Source organism: Copidosoma floridanum, unplaced genomic scaffold (assembly GCF_036245765.1).
Source record: "Copidosoma floridanum isolate Cflo_tuat_1 unplaced genomic scaffold, Cflo_Japanese_pri ptg000030l, whole genome shotgun sequence".
NCBI classification, from domain to species: Eukaryota; Metazoa; Arthropoda; class Insecta; order Hymenoptera; family Encyrtidae; genus Copidosoma; species Copidosoma floridanum.
This window is the reverse complement of record NW_028321907.1, coordinates 30,877,296-30,904,896: the sequence shown is the minus strand read 5'-3', so window position 1 is coordinate 30,904,896 and position 27,601 is coordinate 30,877,296. Positions and strand designations below refer to the sequence as shown.

The 27,601-nt window shown below is 39.3% G+C and overlaps 1 protein-coding gene across 3 annotated transcripts in view; it reads right to left on the bottom strand.

Annotated features, from left to right (window-relative positions):
* The window catches only part of LOC106635889 (WD repeat-containing protein 48), a 161,836-nt gene extending 155,904 nt beyond the window's left edge, over nt 1-5,932 (bottom strand). The window contains exons 1-9 of one of the 3 annotated variants that reach the window (XM_089596139.1): nt 5,726-5,932; nt 5,065-5,281; nt 4,018-4,221; nt 3,535-3,830; nt 3,268-3,453; nt 2,869-3,180; nt 2,696-2,798; nt 2,453-2,618; nt 2,192-2,383 (exon numbers count right to left, since the gene is read on the bottom strand). In XM_089596139.1, coding sequence (XP_089452265.1) covers nt 2,192-2,383; nt 2,453-2,618; nt 2,696-2,798; nt 2,869-3,180; nt 3,268-3,453; nt 3,535-3,830; nt 4,018-4,221; nt 5,065-5,281; nt 5,726-5,773 — 1,724 coding nt within the window. In that variant the 5' untranslated portion in view covers nt 5,774-5,932. Of the gene's footprint in view, nt 1-2,191; nt 2,384-2,452; nt 2,619-2,695; nt 2,799-2,868; nt 3,181-3,267; nt 3,454-3,534; nt 3,831-4,017; nt 4,231-5,064; nt 5,282-5,725 lie in introns of all 3 variants that reach the window. The other 2 variants (XM_014348078.2, XM_089596140.1) reach the window with 2 other exon arrangements.
* Nucleotides 5,933-27,601: the final 21,669 nt, after the last annotated feature.

Here is a 27,601-nt window from a genome sequence, read left to right as displayed (position 1 = left end):
TTTTTGATAATATTTACCCCCCCTTTGCCCACCTCTAACACATATAAATTATAGGACTGTAGTGGGGTGGCACATATGACGTCATAAAACGTATAGTAAATCGTTGTGAAGCCGTATTTTGGTGAAAAACCACTTTTTACATTGTACTCCGTGTCCGAGACACCAAACTACCCCCATTTCGACCCATCAACCCCCTCCACCTTCGCAAAGATGACCTCTATGGCAGAATTAAGTAATTTTTACAATTTCGGGGGTATGATGATAGTGATATCATCTAAAACACAAAAAAAAATATCTGACGTAAACTTGTATTGTTTTATTGCAAAGATTATAATTATTTTGATAATACACTGTCTACTTACTTACCTCAAAAGCTATTAATAACGTCGTACCCTCACAATTACGAAAATGAATTGGTTTTCCAACAAATAATAAATATTTCTATAATACACTGTTAATATTCTTACCCTTGGAGCGATCACTATCATCATACCCCCGAAATCGTAAAAATTACTTAATTCTACCAAGCTCTGCGAACTCCGCGAGCAACTTGCTAATTTCGACTTAAAAAAAATACCCAAAACTGTGGAATCGTTAGCAACGTTTGCAACCGCTTTGTAAAAAACTGTCGGATCAAGCAGTTTTGCAAAAAAAAATAAATTTGATACCGTCGTGCGAGAGACATAAAAAGTATCTCATCCACCCTTTGTAGTGTGTCTATACTATCAAAATTGATATCGATCGTTTGCAATTTAATTGTCGTTTATGTTGAACAGTTGCAAATTGTCATATTTTTATGTATAGCAGGTAAAATAATTATTTTTGTCGAATGTGGAATGTGCGATTTTTTCTCAATACAATAATACATAATACGTATTGCTGCGCATGCGCCGTGTATACAGTTCCACACAGCTCCATTAATTGATTAATTCGTTCCATTAGTAATAGGTATGGTCCTTGGTCCAACCCAACACATCTGGTATATAGGTCTACTCGTTTTCTGTGTTTCTGCTAGCAGACAGACAGATGTCAAGAACGCATACATATACTTACTGTTGTTGTAAGTATTTACAACCTATCCTGCTATACATAAAAATATGACAATTTGCAACTGTTCAACATAAACGACAATTAAATTGCAAACGATCGATATCAATTTTGATAGTATAGACACACTACAAAGGGTGGATGAGATACTTTTTATGTCTCTCGCACGACGGTATCAAATTTATTTTTTTTTGCAAAACTGCTTGATCCGACAGTTTTTTACAAAGCGGTTGCAAACGTTGCTAACGATTCCACAGTTTTGGGTATTTTTTTTAAGTCGAAATTAGCAAGTTGCTCGCGGAGTTCGCAGAGCTATTCTACCATGGAGGTCATCTTTGCGAAGGGGGAGGGGGTTGATGGGTCGAAATGGGGGTAGTTTGGTGTCTCGGACACGGAGTACAATGTAAAAAGTGGTTTTTCACCAAAATACGGCTTCACAACGATTTACAATACGTTTAATGACGTCATATGTGCCACCCCACTACAGTCCTATAATTTATATATGTTAGAGGTGGGCAAAGGGGGGGGTAAATATTATCAAAAATGGCAGGGAACGACACGTATAGTTTATTGGGACTTCATAAAGGTATGAATGCACTCCCTGCCATTTTCAACAGTGTTAACTCATTATTTTAGGTATTGTTCGAAAAGGTCTCGAAAATCGATTTTTTCGGCACTTTGCAAAATTTATTTATCGGAAACGGTCAAGCAGAAACGGCAGGGAATTTTTTTGTACATTGCAAATATTGTAATGAACAGTTCATTAAATTTTGAAGCGGTAAAGTGAGTTAAAAAAAAAAAATTTTTTTTTTTAATTCATTGCTCCGAACCGAACCGTATGTTTCGGCAGGGAAAAAAATTTTGTCATGTAAATAAGGTATAATCTTTCATAATACCGCAATTGGATTCGGTAAAGTTACTAAAAAAAAATCATTTTGTTCCCTATGCTATAACTCCGCTGGACTTAATTTGGGGCTATAAGTTTAAATCTACGAAAGGTTAGGAATCGTCCCAGGATCTCAAATACCCGGGCCCTGCCGTTAAAGTGTCTTGGCCTAAAATTACGTGCCATTGCTTTAACTATATCCTTGTTATAGTAAAATGAAACTAAATTTTTTAGATTGATAGGTAAAAAAAACTCAACTTTTTCATGCTTTTGACACCAGAACTGGAATGTTGGAGAAGATGGAAAGTTATTTTGATAAACTTTGGTAAATTTTTGTCAACCACAATATCTCGAACCCATGTTGGAACGGTTTCATTTAAAAGCACGCCCTCCGTTTCACCCGCAGCATCCCGTACGAGCAGTCTATACAGTGTCCTACCTCCAACTTCACTATAAATGTGAAAAATATGACAAAGAAATAGTTTTTATTTCTACAACTTGTACAAGAAAAGTTTTTACCTAAAAATAACAGGAGTATGTCCAGGAACTGAGAAGTAGGGATTACCCCCTCTTGTGTGTCTTGGATTGCTCCCATCATTACTATTACTATCAATTTCATCATCCCCGTTAAGTGGTCTCCACCAATGTTCTAACAAAGCTTGTAATAGTAGGTTTCCATAGTTGACTGTGATCAAAATAGATAAAGTCCTCTTTAAATTAAAAAAAATTGTATTTATTAAAATAGTATAAAATGTCAAATACCCTTTTGATCTATACTATCATCATTAACCAAACCAGTTTCTTTGGCAGAAACCCATGCTGACAAGCAATCATTTTCGTCTTGCCCCAAATGTATAGTGAGCATCTAAATTAAGTAAGATATAAGTGGTTGCTACAATTTTTATGACTGAAAAAAGAAAATGTACTGGACAAACCCCAGTTTTAAGATCAACATTGAACCAATTGGGAACATAAACCATCTTATTTCGCATTTTGACTTCTTGATCGAAATCGACAGGGCCTAAATCTTCTACTTTGCAAGCTTTTAACACATCGTACAAAGCAACGTTTTCTTCAGTGTCTTTTGTCAAAACATACCTTCGATCGTTAAGAGCATAACAATGCCTAACAGCTGGTCCACCAAGTATTTTCTGGACAGGTTCAATATTTCTAGGAGGCAACAAGCCTGTCAAGCCTACTGCATCTGGATTATAATCGCCGCATTGCCAGTCCTTTTGATTGATACTCTAATAGATGTACCAGTAATGAAAAACAAAAATTCTATAATATAATGTGAAGTATAAAATTTGGCTCATTAAAAATATACAATTTACCCAATTATTAATAGTGGAGTCGCTGGTAGCTACCCACACACTTGATTGGTCTGGTATCATAATCATTTTCAAAATTGGAGCTTTTTCTTCACAGATCAGAGTTATTTTTTCAGGATTTCTTAGGTCAGTCATAATGATACGCTTATCCCTACCTCCAGAAATAACATGGCTAAAATTTTCAGTGGCCTGAAATATTCTATTTAGTACTCATACACTGTGTAAAAAACCCTTAAAAATTTATGTAGTTTATATACAGCAATAACTTACAAGTAAGGCCCATACTCCCTCACTGTGCACTCTATATGTCTGTATGCATTGTTGCTGACCAACAGACCAAAGCTTTACTGTACCATCTGAACTTGCAGATAAACACTGACTGCCATCTCTGTTTACAACCAAGGCCTTGATATTATCTTGATGGCCTTTAAGTTTCATTAATTTACTGCAGGTTCTTGGATCCCATATGCGAAGAACTTTTTCAGTGCTGCCACTAACAATAATTGTTCCAGATGGGTTCATAGCTAAGCTGTATATTGAATCTTTGTTACCAGTGAGAGAAGAGGCTGTAATTCAAAATAGAAGTTATAAAATATAATTTAAATTTGGCAACATATATATAGTCACGAAATCAATCAATACTGCAAGGCAACTATAAAATCCCTTAAAAACTTTAGTACATATTTTAAAAAGCTACTTCAACTATACAAACACGTGTACAGATAATTTTAATACGTTATAAAAAAAACTCACTTGTTACCGTATTATTGCTGGCTGTTAATGCTGTTAGGGTGTTGACATCCCACAAGAAGATAGCTTTATCCAAGCCAGCACTTGCGACCTGTTCTCTGTCTTTAGCATAAGCTAGTGCCTTCACATAATCTTTGTGAGTCCTTAATGTTGACATACAAAACCCCTTGTGGGCATTCCAGACTTTGACTGTTGTATCAGAACTAGCTGATATTACTTAAAAATACAAATGTATTAATCTGACATTTACTTTTTAAATCAACATTCAAATAATGTAGTTTAGTTAACAACACGCCATTAATCACAAATATTGGAGAATTTATCGAAGGGATAAAAGGGTGCCTTAGGTGCAAGATTACACAAATAAACTATTGAATCCTTTGGATTCACTATGATTCCCTGGATGTTGTACTTATTAATATATGTCTAAATTTAAAATCTTAATGGTTCTGACAATTTTAAGTAATACTTCCAATGCTTGAATTACATACCAGATTTTGAATAAAATTTAACTCCCCCTTAAATATAATTGTAAAAATAATTCAGTTAAAACTTGGTCAGCTTGCACTGTGTAAAAGAAAAGTTACACATATTTTTATTTTGTTGTATTTAACATTAATGCTAGTCAGAAATCACCACAGCAAAATTCTAGTTCTAGTTTTTATTTAAAACTACTATCTAGTTTTTATTAAAAATCCTAAGATACTCAGGAATCAAGGTATATTTGGCTCAAGTCAAAATTTTAATTCAGCATGATAGAAAAAAAATTAGTATCAAAAATTATTTTTTGAGTGTTCAGACATCTCAGTAGGCTCAATAAATAGCCAGGCAAACAAAGTTACAAGACTTAACACTCATACTTACAAGTAACACTGTATCAAGGGTACTAACTTAAATAAATTTCTTTCAACAAGCTTGATGTAACTATTAAGCTTGAATCTTTGAACAATTATTGAACTTTAATTAAATGATTTTATAAGGACGAGCATTGCAGTGGATAATTTTTAACTATAGACAGTAAAATTAGAAAATCAATAATCAATTGCTTACAATTTTTGCCACCGCAACAGAGCACAATATCATTCACCCAATCAGTATGGTGTTCCATTGAATCCATGTAAGGATCCTTCAAATTCTTGCAATTCCATATTCTAATTATACCGTCTCTGCCAGCTGAGTAGAGTCTGTGAAGAGCTGGGTCATACTGGAGTGAATTGATTCCAGCTCTATGCCTTCTTTCTTTTTCATCCCTTATGACCATTGATACCTTTGGAAAAACAATACCATTATTGGTAATTCGAAATGAAACTTATTCTTATAACAATCCTTGGTGATGTATCAATGTACACAATTAGGCCTCTGTACATAAGTGCTTTAAGACTACTGTAGCAGCAGCATGGGACTCGTATAAAATAAATGATTAAAAAAAAGAAGTGCAGTCACACAAACATACAAGGCACTGAGGTTTAAGTTAATGAGTAGGATTGAAAATTCTAGAGGATCAACAAGAAAATCGAAGGAGTCCTGTTCATGGTAAAACTAACACGCAACAAAGTTTGTTGAGTTTAAACTTTGTTATGTTAACGCTAGATCGAAGAGTATGAAACGTAAGAGAAAGGCGGGAGAAAAGCTGTGTAGTTGTAATGCTTTACGAGTTCTAGCATTTCAGAATGAGCATAAAAAAGGGCCCCAAAGACTCGAACGCCTATACCTGCACTTTTTTTCGGGCACTGGGACCACCTGCTTTGTGTGCAGCCATATCCTTTCTGCTCAAGTAGATATGTAACTAATTCCTTAACTTATAGCCACTTGTCTACCGATCGTTCACAAGCTGCTGAACGCTGAACCCCAAACCCCAACCCATTGTACACAGTTCCCGACTGTACTGACTCCTGACTCCCGGGAACATGTCAACAATAAGGCATGAGGTGATAAGGTTCGTTTAGTGTTGAGCTTGGAGTAGCTGGGAGCTACCCCGAGCCTCCGAACTTCACCCCAAACAGGGTTGTTAATCAAATCTACATAGATTTGACAAGGTCGGTTTGTACATCCAATTAAATCATATATAGGTTTGATTAAATTGCGAATTCACTTTCAGTTACAACCTACATGGGTTTGATTAGATTGATTTATGTGTCTAATTGAAACCGACATAGATTGATAATCATTCATCTCAATGAAATTAACATGCATTTGATTGGATCGCTGCATACATCAAATTGACGCATATAACCTTACACAGTGCTTTTTACGGTTAATAATATGAAAATGATTACAGTTTCATGACTAGTCAAGTGTTTAATGCATATATATATATATATATATATATATATATGTATATATATATATATATGTTCTTAGCTCATAAGATCGATTTGTCCAATACCAATAAGCAAATGGTACTTTACATTCACATTTTTGGAATTGTCATCGATAACAGTTTTGTATTGTAAACAAAAGGTATGTTACAAATGTAACTGACAATCTTGCCGAGTAAATCTTACTTAAAACTTGTATATAATAGTAAGCGTTAATACAATGTCTGCATCACTTCATTCAACATTTGTTGAATTGATCAACAGTATGAATGGTAAGGCGTGTTCCGTCGAGAGACGGAATCGGAGCGGAACTTCTAAAACGAGCACACTTCTTTTCCCCCGGAGCCTTGCGCGTGCTCGCATCTGCCGCTGATTGGCTCTCAGCTTGTCAGCACGATAGCGGGAGGGGTGGGGCTTCAGGACTCGATTTTTTTCTTGCACACTCTCTCTCTTGCTTGGCATGCTGAATTGGAAGCATCTTTACGCTTAGTGTTTTTTTTCACCGCTTACAGTTTGTACCGCCTGCAGGAGATTCCGACGCTAGCTGTCATCGAGCCTCAGGACTCAGGACATCGGCATCGAGACGTTAAGTCTTTTCTTACATTTTTTTTCATCTTCACTCATTGAATCGACCTTTTTCTCACCTGCCTTCATTTAATCATTTCATCACCCACGCTTTTATCAGCTTCCCGCATTCGTTACTAACTGCATTTTCGTGCTCGTACTATCTCTTGTCATTCTTGGCATCAACCCTATAATTCATCGCTTATCCGTCACACTCTCCGTAACCCTTTCGCCTCTTCTTCGTACTGCTTCTCTCCTAGGATCAACCCTCTTCTCCTCGAAGTCACTTTCTATCATAGTCTAGCTCATCATTCCTTCCCTCCCTATACGCCCCCTGTCACATCTACACCGTTCGCTTGCTCTACATTTCTTTCTCTCTCTCCATCGTCCATCCTCGCATCACCTTTAACTCATTGATCGACATCCACCTTCACGATCGCTTCGAGCACGCCACTAACCACCTTATCATTCATTCCATCGGTTACACGAGTCATCATCATTAGTCTCTCATCTCCTTTATACGTACATACCATCATCTTGACATCGTATTTCTATTAATTCGTATTCAACCCCGTCATTACATATCGTGCATATCAGACGTCCATTACATTTCATTCGGTACACATCGTCATCCTGCCATCTTCACGCTACATCTCGTCCGTTTCAGTTCGTCTTCCACTCTGGAATCAGGGTCCCCAGTCCCCACCCGAACGCGCTACTCACACCAATCATCCTCGCTGAATTACCGCAGGTGGTAGTCAACTTTGACCTCCGGGCGGCGGCCCGATTTCACCAGCCTCGCGCTGACTCGTGCGACCGCGCAGGGCTCGCCGGTATGCAGAGGAAATCGCTCCTCCAACATTCGCCTTGAACTAATACATCCTGGGAGTCGTTACCACCAGGTCCTCCCACACACATACTTACATATTCATGCATCACCACAACACACGTTTACAACCGTTCCAGTTCTTAATATTGTCATTGGCTTAGTCTGTTCTTCAATTATACACCATTTGATTTGTTCTAATAAATCTGGGTTTTTTGTGCCACCGGCTTTTTCCCATTAATTCGTTGTTTTTAATTGTGTTAACCTTCTCCCCCCCTTTATTTGCTCATCAAAATTTTTTCTCCATGATAAAATTAAGTATTATGATTTATCAAGTTTACTTATTTGATTAGGCTATTTTTTTATTAATTTTTTTTGTATTCGTTGAGAGGCCTTTGGCGTTAATTTGGATTTCATACCCTTCACTCTAGTTTATTTTTATTATATTTTGTATTTTACTTTGAACTAGCTGCACTCTCTACATAAAAGTAAACCCCCCTATTTTTATATTGATTGGATTGGAATTTGGACCAGGTAATCCATGTTGGATCGGCTGTGTCTCCACACAACAAGGTGGAAAGCTTCATGTGTTTAATTTGGTAGGTATTTCTACGAACTTTAGATTGTGACGGTAAATCTGGTAAATTCAAATTGACGGTAAACCTGTGATGTCACCGGTAATTTTTTGTATTCTCTTAAGGTAGACGTATAAAACACATTTAAATTATAGCAAGTTGTATTTAGTAAATCTTAAAACACATGCAATATGTTTTAAATATCAATTTTGTTACTAAACATCAATAAAAATACGACATAGTGATATTATACTACTTCGTCAAACAAACAATAAAAAAGCTTATAAAATGTTTATACAGCTAGTATTGACCTTACCAATTTCCCTATTCACTACGCCAAGACAAAAATCCTATTTTCCTTTTTTAAAAAAAAAGGAACCTTAATTAAATTCAACCTTTTGTATTTAACTTTAGATTTGTTAATAGTCATGCCCTATCTAAAGTTATGACGTCAATCATAACGTCATTTTGGACATCGCAAAACACGTCATAAATGACATCATATCGACATCAATATGACGTTATTTACAACGTCGCTAAAAATGTATCTTACGATGTCTCAAAAGACGTCATTTACATAGGTTACAATTTAACAACGGACTATATTCAAAAGAATTTATTGGCTACACAGGTGCTACCATCAAGATGGTAACACTCAAACCGGGGGTTTAAGTATTTTTTATAATAATGAAAAAAAAATTTTTTTTCCTAAAATAGGGAAAAAAATTTATCAATTCAAAAAATTTTCGAACCCCCCTGTTTTGATGTTACCATCTTGTGGTAGCACAATCTTACGCACTGGCAATGCGTAAGTCTGCACCTGATCTGCTTCCGGGATCTTGTGTAATTCTGATGCATGACAAGTGCATAAGACGCTTTGCGGGAGATTTGCGCAAGATTTGCGTGCACACGAGGGCGCAAGACTCTTGCGTAAGAAGTGCACAAATCTGACGATCAGTCGAGTGCGATATTCGTCTTGACTTGACGCACTCCTGATTGCAGCAAATTTGCGCAAGATTTGCGTGCACGTAAGTACGCAAAACTCTTGCGCCAGAAGTGCACAAATCTGACGATTAGTCAAGTGTGTTATCATTCTGACTTGATGCACTTCCACTCACGGTAGATTTGCGCAAGATTTGCGTTCAGACAAGTGCGCAATACTCTTGCGTAAGAAGTGCACAAATCTGACGGTCAATCGAGTACGTTATTATTTTTATTCGATGCACTCCTCCTTGTTGCAGAATTTTGCAGAATGCTTGGGAGACAATAATTGACACAAGCTGTTTTAACTATGGTTTTGACTTATTTTGCTTGTAATAACATATTTCTTACGTTTTTGCTGGTGTAGAAATAAGAAAATTCTGAAGTGAGATTTTAACATAAGAAATTTCTTAAGATTTTTTAGCAGGGTTATGGAAGACATTTATTTTTGTGCACTGACATTTTTTTATGTACAATCGGCACCAAGAGATCACAAATTACCTTTATATAGGAAAAAATTAGGAAAATACTATGGATACACTAGTTTTGCTGACTCATTAAGAAAATTTTATTGTATCGGCGTATAAAATTTTTCTGGAATTCAGTTCCCAATGTTTTTTATAGTGTTAAGAATGAAAATAGTTCATAATTCAAAAATGTATGTACATGTGTGCTTATGTGTGTATGTGTATTTGTATGTGATCGGTCGTGTCTCAGAGCCCTGTGGTCAAATTTTAATCATTTCGGGTTCAAAATTGTTGTTTTTGCATACTTCTACCGGCTCGAAAAAGAAATTTTAGTTTCGCACCGTATCAAGGTTGATGCTGTTCATTTTTGATTATTGACACGGTTTTTAAAAACATTTGTTTTTGCTTTTAAAATTATTTTTATTTATTGCGTATAGAATCGACACTATTTTATATTTTAAATCCTTTTAAAAGGTTTCTTTTTTTACTTCGAATGTATACAATACTTAAATTTCAAGATTTGTTAATGTGTCAGAAAAACAACTATAGATAACAAAACAAACGTATTTACACTTTTCTCTGATAAAATTTGGATCAAAAGGATTGAAATAATGAAGTAGCACGAAGAAAATAGATATATTAGATTGTAAACATAAATAAAATATATACTATAATGCAATCACTAGTTAACAAATTGATTCAAATTTATTGCAAAATAAAATATTTAGCGGGTATCATGGCAGGAGTGTGAGGTGCAAATATAAATATTTAGGGTGGGGGTATAAGTGCTTCTCATAACGAATACACCCTATAAACTTATTGAATAAAACAAGCAAATTGTTTCTTACTTGGCAGTGTGGTTGGAAAGGTCAAGATATCATGACAGAGGGGGGCTGGTTGAAATAACCAGCCAAGAAAACTGTGTCATTAAATATAGAGAAACAGATATGCGTGTATACAATGACATCAGTTACGAGAGCGTAGAATTTTTAATAATTTTTCACTACAAACAGTACATTTTTTACTAAACACTAACAGTATGTTTTTCGCTAACAATTTCTTCTGATTTATATAAGAAAAATTATTATCAATAAAAATTATACCTGTGGATTTTATTTTTTATAATGATATTGCAAATAAGTGTTAAGCTACAAAGTGCAGAAAAAGAATAGGAGGTCGAAAAATACTGTTATATATTTTTTTATAGGAAACAAGTACAAAGTCATGATTTTTGCACTTCTTACGCAAGGATCTTGGGTTATAGTTTCAAGCAGTCAATATTCAACATCCTCCTTAAATTTGATAAAAATGACTGGAGTTTTGAATGCAGGTTATCCCCCAGGCTGTAATAACTGTTTTTACGCCCTTTATTCTTCTTGATTAACTAATCACACATTACATCTATAAACTCTACACTGGATTCACATAAATTTAAACTTATTCATATAGAATTAAACTTATTCATATAAATTTAAACTAATACATGCCACTTGACCATCACTTTCTTTAATTTTGTTTTGGTTTTTCTGTTTTTTTTGTTTTTATATAACGTGTATTTAATTCTGTACCTTTATTTTTAATTCAACTTCAATTTTTTATACATTATTTTTATTTTTTAATGAATTTTTCTCTTAATTTTAAATGTAAATTTATTTTTGTCAACTAATTTGTAACTTTTGCGCATTTTATATTATACTCTGTAAAATTAAAATTTGAGACCGAACGTGGTTATACCACATGGTCTCATAAACGTTACTTACTTACTTACTTGTGTACTCACCTGCACGAAAATTTCGCGCAAATTTGCCGCAATCAGGAGTGCGTCGAGTTAAGACAAAAAACGCATTCTACTGATCGTCAGATTTGTGCACTTCTTGCGCAAGGATTCTGTGCACTCGCCTGCACGCTAATCTTGCGCAAATCTGCTGCAAGCGGAACTGCCTTAAATCAGAATGATAACGCACTTGACTGGCCATCAGATTTGCGCACTTCTTACGCAAGAGTCTTGCGCACTCGCCTGCACCCAAATCTTGCGCAAATCTGCCACAATCAGAAGTGCGTCAAATTAAGATAAATAACGCACTCGACGGATCGTCAGATTTGTGCACTTCTTACGCAAGAGTCTTGCTTACCTGTTGTGCATCAGAATTACGTTAGATCTTGGAAGCAGACTAGATGCAGACTTACACAATTTCGCTGTAATCTTGTGCAATAAGTACGTTAGAATTGCAAAGACACATGCTACCAGGGAGTAGCACCTATAAGGCCATCAAATGCTTTTAAACAGCCCTTTGTTAAACAACAACCCATATAAATGACGTCTTTTAAAACATTGTAGAATACGTCTTTTGCGACGTCGCAAATGACGCCATATTGACGTCATGAATGACGTATTTTGCGATGTCACAAATGACGTCATATCTCGAGATAGGGTGGAAAATGCTTAGAATAGAGAAAATTGATGTACTTAAATAAGAAATGTCAAGAGATGTCTCCCTGCATGTGCATGCATACCTTTTTATAACATCATAAAAGTAATCCATATATCTCATTCGGCTTATAGCTCTGAAAGCATACAACCTCAAAAAAAGAGAGTAAATTTCATTTTTATCTTAACTGTAAGACACGATTGAGCAAAATTATATTTCTATTTTATTCAACATACGTTTCCCTTTATAGAAATATCAATTTCATCGTTCTCATATTGATAAATAATAATTAATTCGATTTAAATGATTTTGCTACTTCTGCAATACGATTTGGCTTTGTTTGCATACATGAGGTCATTTCCGCAGGTGGCCGCGAGGGCGGCAGCATAGGCGGTTACACATAGTGGAGACTGGTTGCGAGTTGCGAGACTAGGTGCAAGAGAGAGAGAGTCCGAGTTCCAGTTCCAGTACATCCGGTCTCTCTCGCACACGCTTCTCGAACATTTTTGTCACTTTCGCTCCAGCCTGATATTACTATTTATACGAGTTTTTGGCGACCAATCATGAATCGTGTGCGAGAAAGATAGGATGTACTGGCACTTGGACTCTCTCTCCCTCGCACCTGGTCTCGCCACCAGAATGTACGATGCTGCCTCCAGGTATATATGCTCTAAGTTAAGAGCGATCGAAGCGTGCGGAGCGTTAGGACTCGGACCCAAATGCGTATTGACTTGTAATGGTCAAAGCGCTCCGACCGCAGCTTATAGGTGCAATATGTGTGGTATGGGTATTAAGTATAGGAATAGTACAGCCAACGCCTGTTACACCTATTACATCTGTGAGCTGCGGGACCAGCGAGAGCGCTCTGACCATCATAAGTGGATTCAAGGTGAGACGTGACTACTAGCGCCAAAGAGCCTGTACAAAAAAAAAGTGGCCAAGTAAAAATAAAACCTAAAACAATTGTTAAGAAAAAAAGAGCGCTAATTTAGCGTCATTTTATAATGCGAAAAAGCATTATGTGGCAATAACTCATACTACAACCTGTCATACGAGTAACGAGTGTGACCTCGAATACGCATTCGGGTCCGACCGCTACTCCGAATGCTCCGAGCGCTCTGACCGCTCCAACCGCTATCAACGAATGAATTTATAGTTATTTGTGGTTTAAAAATTGTGTTACTATTTTTTTTCCTGTTTACAATTTTTAATTTATTTAAAGAATTATAATCGTATGATAAAAAATTTGAAAATTATTTGGATTTAAAAAACAAATTGGTCGTTAGTAAAATTCTTTAGGTAAAATATACGTATTGATATGTTCATTTTTTTTTTTTATTTTTTTTTTTTTTTTAGTAGAGAAAATCGTTTATTTAAGTACTTAAATCACAAACCTTACCATGTTGAATGGTTCCGATAAAACACGATAAAAAAATTATATCAGGATAGATGTGTGTCTTTGCACCAACACCTGATATATATTGATCAGTGTTTTCGTATGAATATCCCAGGATAATTATATATCAACTTTATAGGATCATAAAAGTTTTAAACATTATTGTAAGATATATAAATTTTTTCCGATTCAAACGTACGACTTACAATTGTTTATAGGTTTTTTTAGGGAGAGTATATAGCTGACAGAAAATTGTATTATGTCGTATAAGATTGATTACATTACCAAATTGTTTATCAGGATCCACTAAATTATTACGATACGTGTGATATGATGTTATATAACGTGCTTATTATGTTTCAAGCATGATCATACTTAAATATTTTACCTGTAATTATACGGTCAGCTAGTTAATCTACGTGACTGAAAATTTAATATTTTTAAAAAAATGAGTTTAGATGTCTGACTAGAACTCAAATCTTTTGGGAAATTCGATTAGTACACTATTTGAAAATTCAAACATATTTTTAGTTCAATAAAAATACTTTATTGAAACTTAAAATAATCATTTGTAAAAATAAAAAACGTATTAAACCTGCCTTTTTTCGCGGCTTGCCTTTGACTAGACTATCTTTACATATATCTTATGTGCTTTTACGTACTTAAGAGCCTCAATATAAATCATATTATCTCAATTACTAAGTATTTATTTAATGTAATATAGTTTATAAATTTTAGTTGGACAATTATTATTAATCACGTACTTACACATAACTTTATATTATTCACCACCCTGAAAATTAAATTTGAAATATTTTAGCGTGAGTTTAAATCGAACCGGAGTCCACAGGTATTTGAATCCGACGTGTTACAGCTGAGCTATGGCAACATTGGATTCGAATGAAGAAAAACTGACATAAATCGTTCAACTGATATAAATGTACCTACGTCACGCGGGAATCCATCGATATCTTGTGAATCCGTTACATTGAAGCACACGTCAAAACGTGTATACGTATATCACAATTGTAGTTGTTCGTTTAATATTTACACAATATTTTGGCAAGCTCAGCTCCGTGGGCCCTAAAACAAGAAGTTTCATGTTGACATTGTCAGTCATATCGGCATTGAATACCAAACCAGTGGAAATTAGACGAGAATCATATAATGACATCATATGACGCCATTTAAAGACTAAAATTATAAGAATATATGTGTGGCGTCTCAGCCACAGCGACCAGTTTCGTGCTCAAGACGAAAGCAGACCATCGTCCCAAGGAACATCTTTTCCTGCGCACGCGCGAGCCAACTCACACACCCACTGCCAGTGCCCTACAGCTGAGGGAGAAGAGTCGCGCGGCGCTATATACTTTTCTTCTACTTAGAGCTCTCGACGTGAGCAGAGCGAAAAAGCCCTTTTGTACATAACAAAATAGAGTCTTTTGTATTCTTATGATTAAATCTGTCGCGTGTGCTTATTTCCCCTCGTGCTCCTTTTCTTGTGGAACAATACATCCCACAAGTGGTGACCCCCCGAACTATTTTATTTATCGTGAGTGCAAGTTCGCGATGAAAAGTTGAGCCGAGGCGAGAATAAACTCTTCGCGCACCGACATCTTTTAACGCTCTCCCGCTCGACACTTGGGCAAAACGTCGTCGCTAAAAGGCTACGTCCCGCCGTCGAGAGGCCGGCGCTCGCCAGTACCAACGTCTCGGGCAGCAGGGCCAGTGAAAAGGGCACGGCCCCGCCCTGGAACCGAACTACGACCACGCGCAAAGCCCAACGTCGTTACACGGGCCGCAACGTCATGTGCCCGCGTGAGTCCCTCTGTGCCCGCCTCGCCGCCATTACAAGAGTTGGGTGGCATCCAACCACGCTCTCCATTAACAACGGAATTTACGTGGCAGGACACGGAAGCGACAGTCGAGCAGACGTCTCCTGTCGATCCACTGCTGCTAAGGTTCTACCTGCAGCCCGTTCCTGCCAACGAGAGCACCGCCTTGCAAGGTTTTAACCTGCTGCCAGTCCCCCACTCCTGGCAAGCGCTAGCACACACCACTCCAACGCGCCCGGCTGACGCGCGTGAACCACGAGACGTGCTGCGAAGCAGGCTTTTCGCTGACCTCTACCCGGACGCGTACGCTGCCGTTGCCCTCGCTGCCGCGGCGGCCGACAGGTCAAGCGACTCTCCCGAGTCATCCCCGGACGTACACAGAGACGAAAAGCGCCACGCAGCAGCCGTTGTCGTCGACCACGTTCCGGCTAACGACAACATTACACACAGCAACCCGCCTGCGCCCAGCCCAGTCCTTTCAGACTCCCGCGTCAACTCCAGCGCTGGACTCATGACCACCATGGAATTACTTCCGTTTTGGCCTAAACACCCTGCCACATGGTTCACGCAGGCCGAGCTCATCTTCGCGAACAACAACACCACCTCCGAAGATGTGAAGTACGCTCAGGTCGTCAAAGCGTTGGGGCCAATCATCGTCGACGGGCTGTCGGACATCCTCGCAGCACCACCAGCAGAAAACAGGTACGAAAACCTTAAGAAACACGTCCTTGCGAGGTTCTCTGACTCCAAGGACCAACAGCTGCACAAGCTGTTCTCTGGACTGTCACTGGGCAACAAGAAGCCCTCACAGCTGTACTGCGACAGAGATGAGTAGAGAGATTGCTAACGCCAATGCTACGGCGTGAGACAACTTTTTTCCACTGATCGGGGCGACCCGCCGCGGCCAGCCGTCGAACCAAGGCGCACATTTTTCGAGAGTGCGAGACTCGTATCGAAGAGCGTGCGCCTACAAGAAGAGAAGTGGATTCGCGTGGAAATGAGCATATAGGCGCACATTTTGGCGACACGTATAGAAGTAATAGAAGGGGTATACCGAATGTGTGCCTACGAGGAGAGGAGTGGAAATGTTGACTATAGCTATATATCTGAGCGCACAGCCAAAGCAAGCGACGACACGAGACACGAGTTTTTCTCTTTTGACTGCAACCGAGTATATGCTATATATATTTAACTGACTCTTACTCTCTCGCTCTTGCTTGAATGATATCTATCAATCTTACATTCGATGAAATCGTGAAACTAAATGCTCATATAATTATATGCACAGAATTTGATATCAAAACATTTTTTTTTTCCGTACGTTAATACTTAATTTGAAATCTAGTATTATTTTGAAAAAATGATCAGCTTAATTTTTTTAAAGATAACAGTTCAGCTATAACCACTGGTTAATTATTTTTCCTCATCATAATTGTTATGAACTGTAGGACAAGCCCCGGAGGTTATCGATGAACATATGTGATTTTAAGATATCCTACCCTCGAAGTTTCGATAGCTAAGGTGGTAAGGGCTTATGCCACTACTGTTCTCGTTTTGCTATCTGAGGATCGATTCCAACTGTCGGCAAATTTTTTTTTTTAACGTGATTCATAATTCTAGTTTATTTTCTTTTTATTTATGTTTTATTTATGTTTTATAAATAATATTAACAAACCCTTTTTTCTCTATACATCGAAATACATTTTTTTAATACTAATTATATTAAATAATTTCATAAGCTGATACTTATCGTTAGCATGGCCATTTCGGAATTTCATATAAATTCTTATAAATTATCGAAAATTATGTTCAAGGTTAAACTTTTACTTTTTTGAAATTCATAATGTAAGTGACAAGTGGTTGTAACTACCAGGTAAAAATTTTAAGTAACGTAACAGTTAACTTGATATATAAGATCTGTTTTTCATTACTGTTCAGATTTTTGTTGCATAATTTTCAAAGGTATTAAGTTTTGATACTTACATACGCTAATTAAAAGTTTGGTCTAGAACCAACATTATGTAATTGAAATTGAAATTACATATGTAATCAACACAATAAGTATAGCTGCTATACCTAAAATTTTTTTACAACAAAAGACGGAAAATAAATGTTTAGGGAGTTTTATGTAAGTTTTCTTGTGCCTCCGAAGATTATGATTATTGTATAGATAGATAAAAATATCGATCAGAACAGCTTCATCATTTCTTGGAAAAAAAAAAATAAAAATTAATGAAAATTATGTATAAGGATTTTTTCTCTCTTACTTTCTTTGGAGTTTTAAATGTAAGAATTATACTTATATCCTAAGAATTTATTTTATTATTATGAAATTCCGAAATGGCCATGCTTACGATAAGTATCAGCTTATAAAATTATTTAATATAATTAGTATTAAAAAAATGTATTTCGATGTATAGGGAAAAAAGGGTTTGTTAATATTATTTATAAAACATAAATAAAACATAAATAAAAAGAAAATAAACTAGAATTATGAATCACGTTAAAAAAAAAAATTTGCCGACAGTTGGAATCGATCCTCAGATAGCAAAACGAGAACAGTAGTGGCATAAGCCCTTACCACCTTAGCTATCGAAACTTCGAGGGTAGGAGATCTTAAAATCACATATGTTCATCGATAACCTCCGGGGCTTGTCCTACAGTTCATAACAATTATGATGAGGAAAAATAATTAACCAGTGGTTATAGCTGAACTGTTATCTTTAAAAAAATTAAGCTGATCATTTTTTCAAAATAATACTAGATTTCAAATTAAGTATTAACGTACGGAAAAAAAAAATGTTTTGATATCAAATTCTGTGCATATAATTATATGAGCATTTAGTTTCACGATTTCATCGAATGTAAGATTGATAGATATCATTCAAGCAAGAGCGAGAGAGTAAGAGTCAGTTAAATATATATAGCATATACTCGGTTGCAGTCAAAAGAGAAAAACTCGTGTCTCGTGTCGTCGCTTGCTTTGGCTGTGCGCTCAGATATATAGCTATAGTCAACATTTCCACTCCTCTCCTCGTAGGCACACATTCGGTATACCCCTTCTATTACTTCTATACGTGTCGCCAAAATGTGCGCCTATATGCTCATTTCCACGCGAATCCACTTCTCTTCTTGTAGGCGCACGCTCTTCGATACGAGTCTCGCACTCTCGAAAAATGTGCGCCTTGGTTCGACGGCTGGCCGCGGCGGGTCGCCCCGATCAGTGGAAAAAAGTTGTCTCACGCCGTAGCATTGGCGTTAGCAATCTCTCTACTCATCTCTGACTGCGAGATGAAAAGCCTCGCTGGCAACAGCCTAACAGACGACAACTTGAGGGTCAAGTGGCTGGACCTGCTACCTGCAGAGGCGCAACCTTTCTTGCGCATCTTTAAATCCACGTCACTTGACGAACTACTACAGGCCGCAGATGAACTCGTCTGCAACTCTTCGTTCTTGCGAACAAATCACACCTTCGCAGGTGTCTCGCCTGTCTCCTCAGGATACGCCTCGCCTGTCCCGCCACACCAACTGCACAACGAGATACTGCTCCAGGGAATCGCCGCGCTCAAGGCGATGATCACGCAGCTCTCTACAACCAACAAACAACTGCTCGAACTGCTCAAAAACAACAAGGGCAACGGAGGTGCCAGAGGCCGGGACAAGTCGCGCAGCGGAGGACGAAACCAGCCCCCAGGTGCTCACACCTGGTGCTACTTCCACAGGAAGTTCGGCGTCAACTCCTACTCCTGCAAGAAGCCCTGCACCTTCGTGGTACAAACCACCCAACCAACGGGAAACGCTTAGGGCTGCCTCCGACGCAGACGGCGGAGGTCACCCTTCCAACAGGGGAAACCCGTCTGCTTATCAGGGACCACCACCTCAAGGTCGACTTCCTGCTCGACTCCGGATTCGTAGTGTCGATCCTGCCCCGGCCGCCAAATTTCAGCCAGGCCCAACGAGAGGCATTGACCCTGTATGCGGCCAACCACTCGCCCATACACACTTACGGCAGCTGGAAGATCAACCTCAACCTGGGCCTACGTCGAAACTTCCAATGGGAGTTTATCATCGCCGACGTCGCCCAGGCTATCATCGGAGCCAACTTCCTGGCAGAGCACGGTCTGCTCCTAGATCTCAAACACAAGCGGCTCATCGACCCGCTCACAGGTTTGGCTGTCCAGGGCATCCTGTGCGACACCAACCTGCACTCGATTGCGACAATCGAACAACTGGGACCAGACGACCCTGACGTTGCCAGCCTCTACTCGTCCTTGCTGCACGAATTCGCCGACGTCTTCGCGTGCAGCAGCGCACCAGCGGTTAGCAACCGCCTCCCAGTCCAACATCGGATCATCACCTGCGGCCAACCAGTCTTCGAGCGCCCCCGACGCCTCATCGGTGAGCGACTAGCAGCGGCCAAAGCTGCTATCGCCGAGCTCTAAGACCAAGGAGTCGTCAGGCCGTCCAGCAGCCAGCGGGCTAGTCCACTGCACCTCGTGCCCAAGGCCAACAACTCCTGGCGCGTCACCGGCGACTATCGCCGCCTCAACAGCATAACAGTACCAGACAGGTACCCCCTCCCGATCATCGAGGACATGCTACAAGAGAGCTAAGGTCAGGTTTTTACGGTCATCGACCTACACAAAGCTTTGTACCAGGTGCCCATCGCCAGCGGAGACGTAAAAAAGACGGCCGTCACGACCCCCTTCGGCCTCTTCGAGTTCCTCGGCACGTCACTCGGCCTCAGAAACGCCGCGCAAACAATGCATAGCACAATGGACCAGCTGCTGCGCAAGCTTCCCTTCGTTAAGGCCTACATCGACGACATCCTCGTCGCGTCACAGACGCACGAGGAGCACCTTCAGCACCTCCGCCAGCTGTTCACCGTCTTGAAGCAGGCAGGCTTCAAGGTAAACCTGGCGAAATGCACTTTCGTCAAACCTCAGGTCATCTACTTGGGCTACCAGGCTTCGTCAGAAGGTTGCCGGCCACCAACAGCGAAGGTAGAAGCCATCAAAGTTTTTCCCAAGCCAACTACAGCGTCTGAACTTCGACGGTTCCTGGGAGTAATAAATTACTATCGCAGGTGTGTCCCCCACGCCGCGGAACTGCAGGCGCCTCTCAACGAGCTGCTCAAGGGCCTGCCCAAAAAAGCTAAGCTGAAATGGACCACACCAGCATCCCAGGCGTTTGACAAATGCAAGGCCAGCGTCATTGACGTTGCTTGCACAACATTCCTGGCCCCAGACGCCCCCTTGGCGCTCCGCACGGACGCCTCGAGCACAGCCATCGGCGCGGCTTTGGAGCAGCTTCAACCGGATGAGTCGTGGTGCCCTCTGGGATTTTTTTCACACAAGCTAGACCCCACGCAGGCCAGGTACAGCACGTACGACAGAGAGCTCTTAGCAATCTACGCCTCTGTTAAGCATTTCGAGAGGATACTAGAGGGCCGCCCATTCACCATCTTCACGGATCACCGGCCCATCACCTTCGCTGCCTTTCAACCAGCAACCAAGGCTTCACCTAAACAAGCGCGTTACCTTGAATATATTCTCAGGTTTAACTCACGCCTGGTCTACGCTAAAGGTGAAGACAATGTCGTGGCTGATGCTCTCTCCCGGCCGCAAGACGACCCCGAGACACCGCCCCCTGAAGCTTCAACACTAGCTGCGAAACCAATCGAAGTAGCGACCACCGACGTCGCCCCAACGACTCAGCTGCAGACACCAGTCGCCACCGTCGCAATGCCCTCGATCTTCAGCCCAGCCGTCATCGCCCAAGAGCAGGCGCACGATGCAGAGCTCCTCGACCTTCTAGACAACCCAACGAACAACCTGGTACTCCAACAGCTCAACATTGAGGGCCACTACGTCTATGGAGACATCACGCTAGGCGTGGTGCGGCCGTACCTACCGGCGTCTCTCCGGCGCACAGCCTTCGACGTTGTGCACGCTCTCGCACACCCCAGCGGCAAAGCCACGGCCCGCACCCTGAGTCAGAAGTTTGTCTGGCCAGGAGTGCGCAAAAACGCCTTAGCCTGGGCTAAAACTTGCGAAGCCTGCCAGCGCTCCAAAATTAGTCGCCACAACCGATCAGCGCTAGGCAGATTCACCGAGCCCGACAACCGCCTGGAACATGTCCACATTGACATCATCAAGATGCCTCTAGTCGCAGGCATGCAGTACTGCCTTACGATCATTGATCGGTTTACTCGCTGGCCACAAGCGATCCCGCTGTCCAACATCCAGGCACCCACCATCGCCAAAGCCTTTTTCGATCACTGGATCAGTTTCTTCGGAACCCTGCTCCTCATCACCTCAGACCGTGGGGCCCAATTTGAGTCGAGCCTCTTCAAGGAACTGGCCCAGATAATCGGCACAAAGCTGTGCCACACAACCTCGTATCACCCGCAGTCCAATGGCATGGTGGAGAGGTTCCACAGGACCCTCAAAGCAGCCCTGCGCTGCTGCCCGCAGTCTTGGCTAAACTGCCTCCCGACTATGCTCCTGGGACTCCGCACAGCATACAAAGAGGACCTGCAAGCTTCCCCAGCGGAAATGCTCCTCGGATTCTCACCCAGAATCCTAGGGGAGTTCTTCACCACCGAGGCAGTCCAGGCCAACCAGTCTACGTTCGCGCGGAGCTTGCGATAACTCCTCAGAGCCATCAGACCAGTGCCTGCCTCGAATCACTCAGCCCAGCACCCATTCTGCTTCAAAGATCTGTTAACCTGCTCGCATGTCTTCAAGCGTGTCGACAGAATCCGAAAGCCGCTGGAACCACCCTACACCGGCCCACATCGCGTTATTCGCCGTCTCGATGAGCGCAACTACGTCCTCGACACCAACGGCAAAGAAGAGGTGGTGTCCACGGACACGCTCAAGCCGGCATACATGGAACAAGCTGACTCCTTCCTCGAGCAGCCCACAGCGCCAAGCACAGCTGCTCAGCCGTCACCGCAACCCCTGCCGCCTGCACCCAACACCGCAGCTCAGCCGGAAGCGCCCAGCGCCGCTGATCAGCCCTCGCCGCAACCGACGTCTACCCCAACTGCCCTAGCCGCCTAGTCTTCAGCAACTCACCATGTCTCGTTCCCGACTCTTACGCCGGTCACTGGGGAGGGAGTGGATGTGGCGTCTCAGCCACAGCGACCAGTTTCGTGCTCAAGACGAAAGCAGACCATCGTCCCAAGGAACATCTTTTCCTGCGCACGCGCGAGCCAACTCATACTCACACACCCACTGCCGGTGCCCTACAGCTGAGGGAGAAGAGTCGCGCGGCGCTATATACTTTTCTTCTACTTAGAGCTCTCGACGTGAGCAGAGCGAAAAAGCCCTTTCGTACATAACAAAATAAAGTCTTTTGTATTCTTATGATTAAATCTGTCGCGTGTGCTTATTTCCCCTCGTGCTCCTTTTCTTGTGAAACAATACATCCCACATATGTGTGTATTTGCACCTGACATATATTTTATAAAGACCTTATATTCCGAGAATACATCAAAATACTACGAAAAAAATAATATACATGAAGTTAAATGTATATAATCCTACATAGTTTATGCATAGTTATTTGCTTGTAAGACATGAAACACATGCATAAAGAATTTTCTTGTACAAGCTTATCAGAAGTGTATCAAGAAAAACCTATGTCATAAAGTTTGCGTCATTAAATAGGGTACTACTTGTTATCTACGTATAGGTATATTTCGTTCCGAATCATGGTAAATATTTTTACATCATACACACCGATACATTGGGAAGACAAAAAATTTACTGATAAAATATTATACCTCGCAATTTTATGTCCGGTATACTAAAATAAATTTATATGAGCTTTTATCATGTTGTACCGGAACCATTTAACAGGGATAGCTCTAGCTAATCTCTAAAATTGTGGTTTCATTAAACATTCAAATACTTCGGTATGAAGGGCACTCAGTTAATTATCAACAGTTTATATCTTACCAATCATTATACTTTAATCAATTTTTTTCTTAATCATAAGTTCTATACTTTATTCATGTATCATACTAACTAATTATGTTAATACTTGTAGTGCAGAAAATTCTAAAAGTATTGATGCAGCGATAAAATTGTTTGAATCTGATAATTAGAAAATTCCGATAAAAAGAGAAGTTGATTGTTTAAATAAAAATAAGACTTGGATATTGGTAGATAAGCAGAAAGTTAAAAAAGTCTTCGATGTAAAATGGGTTTATTCAAAAAAGAATGAAAATAAATTTAAAGCTAGCTTAGTAGTTAGAGAGTTTAAACAAAAGGAACTTATTGAAGATTTTTATTCTCCAATAGCTAAGATGCAAACTTTGAAAATTCTGATATCGTATTGTTGCCAAACAGGCTTAATTATTGATCAGATGGATGTTGAAACTGCGTTTTTAATTGGAAAAGTTCCCGGACAAAAATGTATAGCTGTAAATATAGCTATTACAAAAACAGCTATTTTCACAGCTGTACATATAGTTACAAGTACCTATATTATAGCTATTCGCTGTGTGCAAGTCCTTGGAGGGGGTAAAAAAAGCGATCTAAGATCCCATGGTAAGAGAAGTGTGCAAAACTTCAGGACTTTCAAGGACTCACAACATTGTTGATTGCGCCCCACCTGAAAAAGAAAGACGGAATTCCATGTGCACGGAAAGACCGAGATCATTGAAAATCCCCTACTACAATATTTGATCGTAAGAAATACTACACCAACGTTATATTTGTTGCTTACTAACACAAGAATTTTTAGTGTCACCTTAAGTGGTCTTAAATTTGAAAAAACACATAGAATTGCAAATTGGAAGAATGAAAAAAATGTTGTCATCTAGAAATAACTGCAGAATACTGTAATGCGTCATTTACTGTGAACAATTAATGTTACCATCAAGATGGTAACTCCAAAACAAGGGGATTCAAGTTATATTTCAGGAATAAAAAAAAAAAATTGAAAAATTAAATTTTTTTATATAGAAGTAAAATCAGCTGAATCCCCTTGTTTTGGAGTTATCATCCCGATGATAAGACAAATTGTTGTCCGCAAATAACTTATTATGGTATTTTGCAGTTATTTCTAGATGATAGAAATTTTTTCTTTTTCCAATTAGTTATTCCATGTGTTTTTCCATATGGAATTACATATGGCATTACCAAGCTAAAACCCTTTATGTAATGCCATATGTAAAACCATGTGTAATGCCAGATGGCTTTCCTGAAAGTATTAAAGAAGCAATTCTACATAGAATTCCGACATTTTTTTTCAGGTGCGTTATTACGTTTTTCAATATTTCGAATCACTGGAGGTAAATATACGAGTAATTATTATCATAATAAACTCATGGTTAACAGCTTTTTTATTGAAAAGATATTGAATGTAATCTTCAATAATACGAATGGTACTTAATAAAATAAAGCAATTGGAGATGTCCCTTACCGTCATTTACGTCATAACCGCGTAACTTTACGGTCAAGATGAGTTTGTTCTGCTTCGATACTAAAATTTAAGGTTATGTAACTGGCTTTAGAGGCGTTTTTGTTTCAATAATTCAGATGTCAGTGTAACTTTTCGCTGTAACATTGTACACAATAGACTACAACTAGGATGTTCAAAATTGTTGAAATTATTGTTGGTTTCACGTTTACTGTCGTAATAAATCTGTAAACTTGCGGTATTTGCTGTTTGAAAATGAATTGGATACTCTAAAGTCCTGAAATTACGCACCGTGTCACCATCAGATGGCGCCAATACACTTGCACACAGTGAATAACCGGGTGTATGAATAAGGTGCACGTAAACATTTATTTACAGTTTTAAAATAGATGTATGGTACTCAGTCAAAAATGTATAGCTATATACAATTTTTTTTTTTTTCTATATTATAGTATACTATACGTCCGGCTCCTTTAGTAAGGGCACAACTATGGGCACTTAGCACTCGGGAAAGGGACAAGGAAAGGGATGGGAGGCCTTCCATTACTAGGAGAGGTGTAGGGGGAAGCTATATATAATAACACACCAATAAAGTATAACTATAATTATAGCACCGACACGATGGCACAGCGATAAAGTGGCAGTCCCGTCGATCACCGAGGTTAAGCAGCATTTTGCGAGGTTAGTACTTGGGTAGGTGACCGTTAAAATCTCACCGTTTCGCCTCTGCTGTTTGCTTCATGGCTTGATTGACTGTTTCTCTGTCTCTTCGACATCGTGAGCGGGAGGTGTGCCAAATTTCTGCCCCGTTGTCTAAGTCTACAGCTTAGACACCACGTCATAAATGATGAGGCAGATACACTAGAGTAAAATGAACAAAAAAAAATTTATAAAAACGATTCAAGAGCTTCAAGCACTGACAAATTTAGAAATTTGACAACAAAATTTGAAATATACTGAAGCGCATTATCATTATTTTCATGAAAGCCACTTAAAAGAAATTATTGATATAGGGGAAGTAGGATCAGAAAGTAATATTGGAGATACTTCTACGAAATCTGTTGAAAAGTTAAAATTGGAAAAGTTTAAGAGTATTATAAATATATCTGCAAACTCCCTTCACTTGCTGCTTTGTCATTAAATAATATATTTACACTTAATCTTGGTAATTTGGAGCATGACTATTTATTCAGAATTAAATTACATGATTTAATTTTTAATTTCAATATTTCAAATCTGGTAGTTTATTTCTGAATAAATTATCATGCCCCAAATGACCGAGATTAAGTCTAAATATATTAGTTTGAAAGTATGTTAAATTTAGTTAAATGAATAAGTTATATTGGTATAAATGTGAGAAGCACCAATCTCAAAAGTGTCTACCAAACTTATGTAAAAATTCAAATTGACTATATGGAGCAATTGCTGGATTGCTTTTGTCTTAAGACAAACTACTCCAGATAACTCGACAAAACTTCATACGTTATAACTTAATAAATTAATCCCAAGCTATTTAAACCAACTATACATCGCGCCCATCAGCAGTCTCACGAGCTTTAATTATAAATGAAATACGTTGAATAACACAAGCGCCAATCACCGCACAACCCAGACCGCTTACTGGTAGCTGTGATAATGAATAAAATACAATAAATAATAACGCAAACGCCGCAATCACCAATCAACCCAAGGCACTTACTGGTCATAGTAATGATTAATAAAATTTGTTAATTAATAATGCAAGTACCAGTCACCGCACAACCCAGTGCGCTTACTGGTCGCTTTATTGAATAATAAAACGAAAAAAATAACGCAAGCGCCAATCATCATACAACCCAAGGCACCAACTGTGCATTTTAATAATTGATAAAGATTATTACCTTATAATGCTCTAGTGCCAATCACGGCAGAACCCATGAAGCTTACTGGTCATTGTATTAATTAATAAAAGTTATTACTAAATAATTCAAGTGCCAATTACTGCACAACCCGGGGCACCTTCTGGTCACTTTATTAAAAAATAAAATAATAAAATAACGCAAGCTCCAATCATGATACAATCTGAGGCACTGACTGATCATTTTAATAATTGGTAAAGATTATTATTTAATAATGCAAGTGCCAATTACCGCACAACCCAGGGTGCTTACTAATCGCTTTGTATATTGATAAAATAACACAAGCTCCAATCTCCGCACAATCCGAGACACTTACTGATTAATGTAATAATTTATAAAATTTCTTATTTAATAATGCAAGTGCCAACCGCAAAACCTAGGATGCTTACTAGTCATTTTAATAATAAATAAAATTGATTTACTAATAGTGCAAGTGTCCATCTCTGTACAACCTGGGGCGCTTACTGATCTCTTTGGTAATTAATAAATGGCAACGAATAATAACGCAAGCACAGGAATTACGGCACAACCCGGGGCGCTCACTGGTCATTGTAATAGTTAGTAAAATTTGTTAATCAATAATGCAAGTGCAGTAGATAAGCTATGGAGATTTAGGGATAGTGGGAATTCTGGGACAATGGGAATTTTAGGACAATGGGGATTCTAATCCACTTACGTGGATTAAAATTCCCACTGTCTTAGAATCTCCATTGCCCTTGAATCTCCACTGTCCCTGAATCCTGAATCCCCATAGGGGTTTGCGGCCTGGTGGCCACTCAGCCTAGCGGCCGCAACGTTACTGCGCTGAGAAAGCTACTGCGTTGAGGTCCCATTACCCTACTTTCTTTTTCGCTTTACTGCGC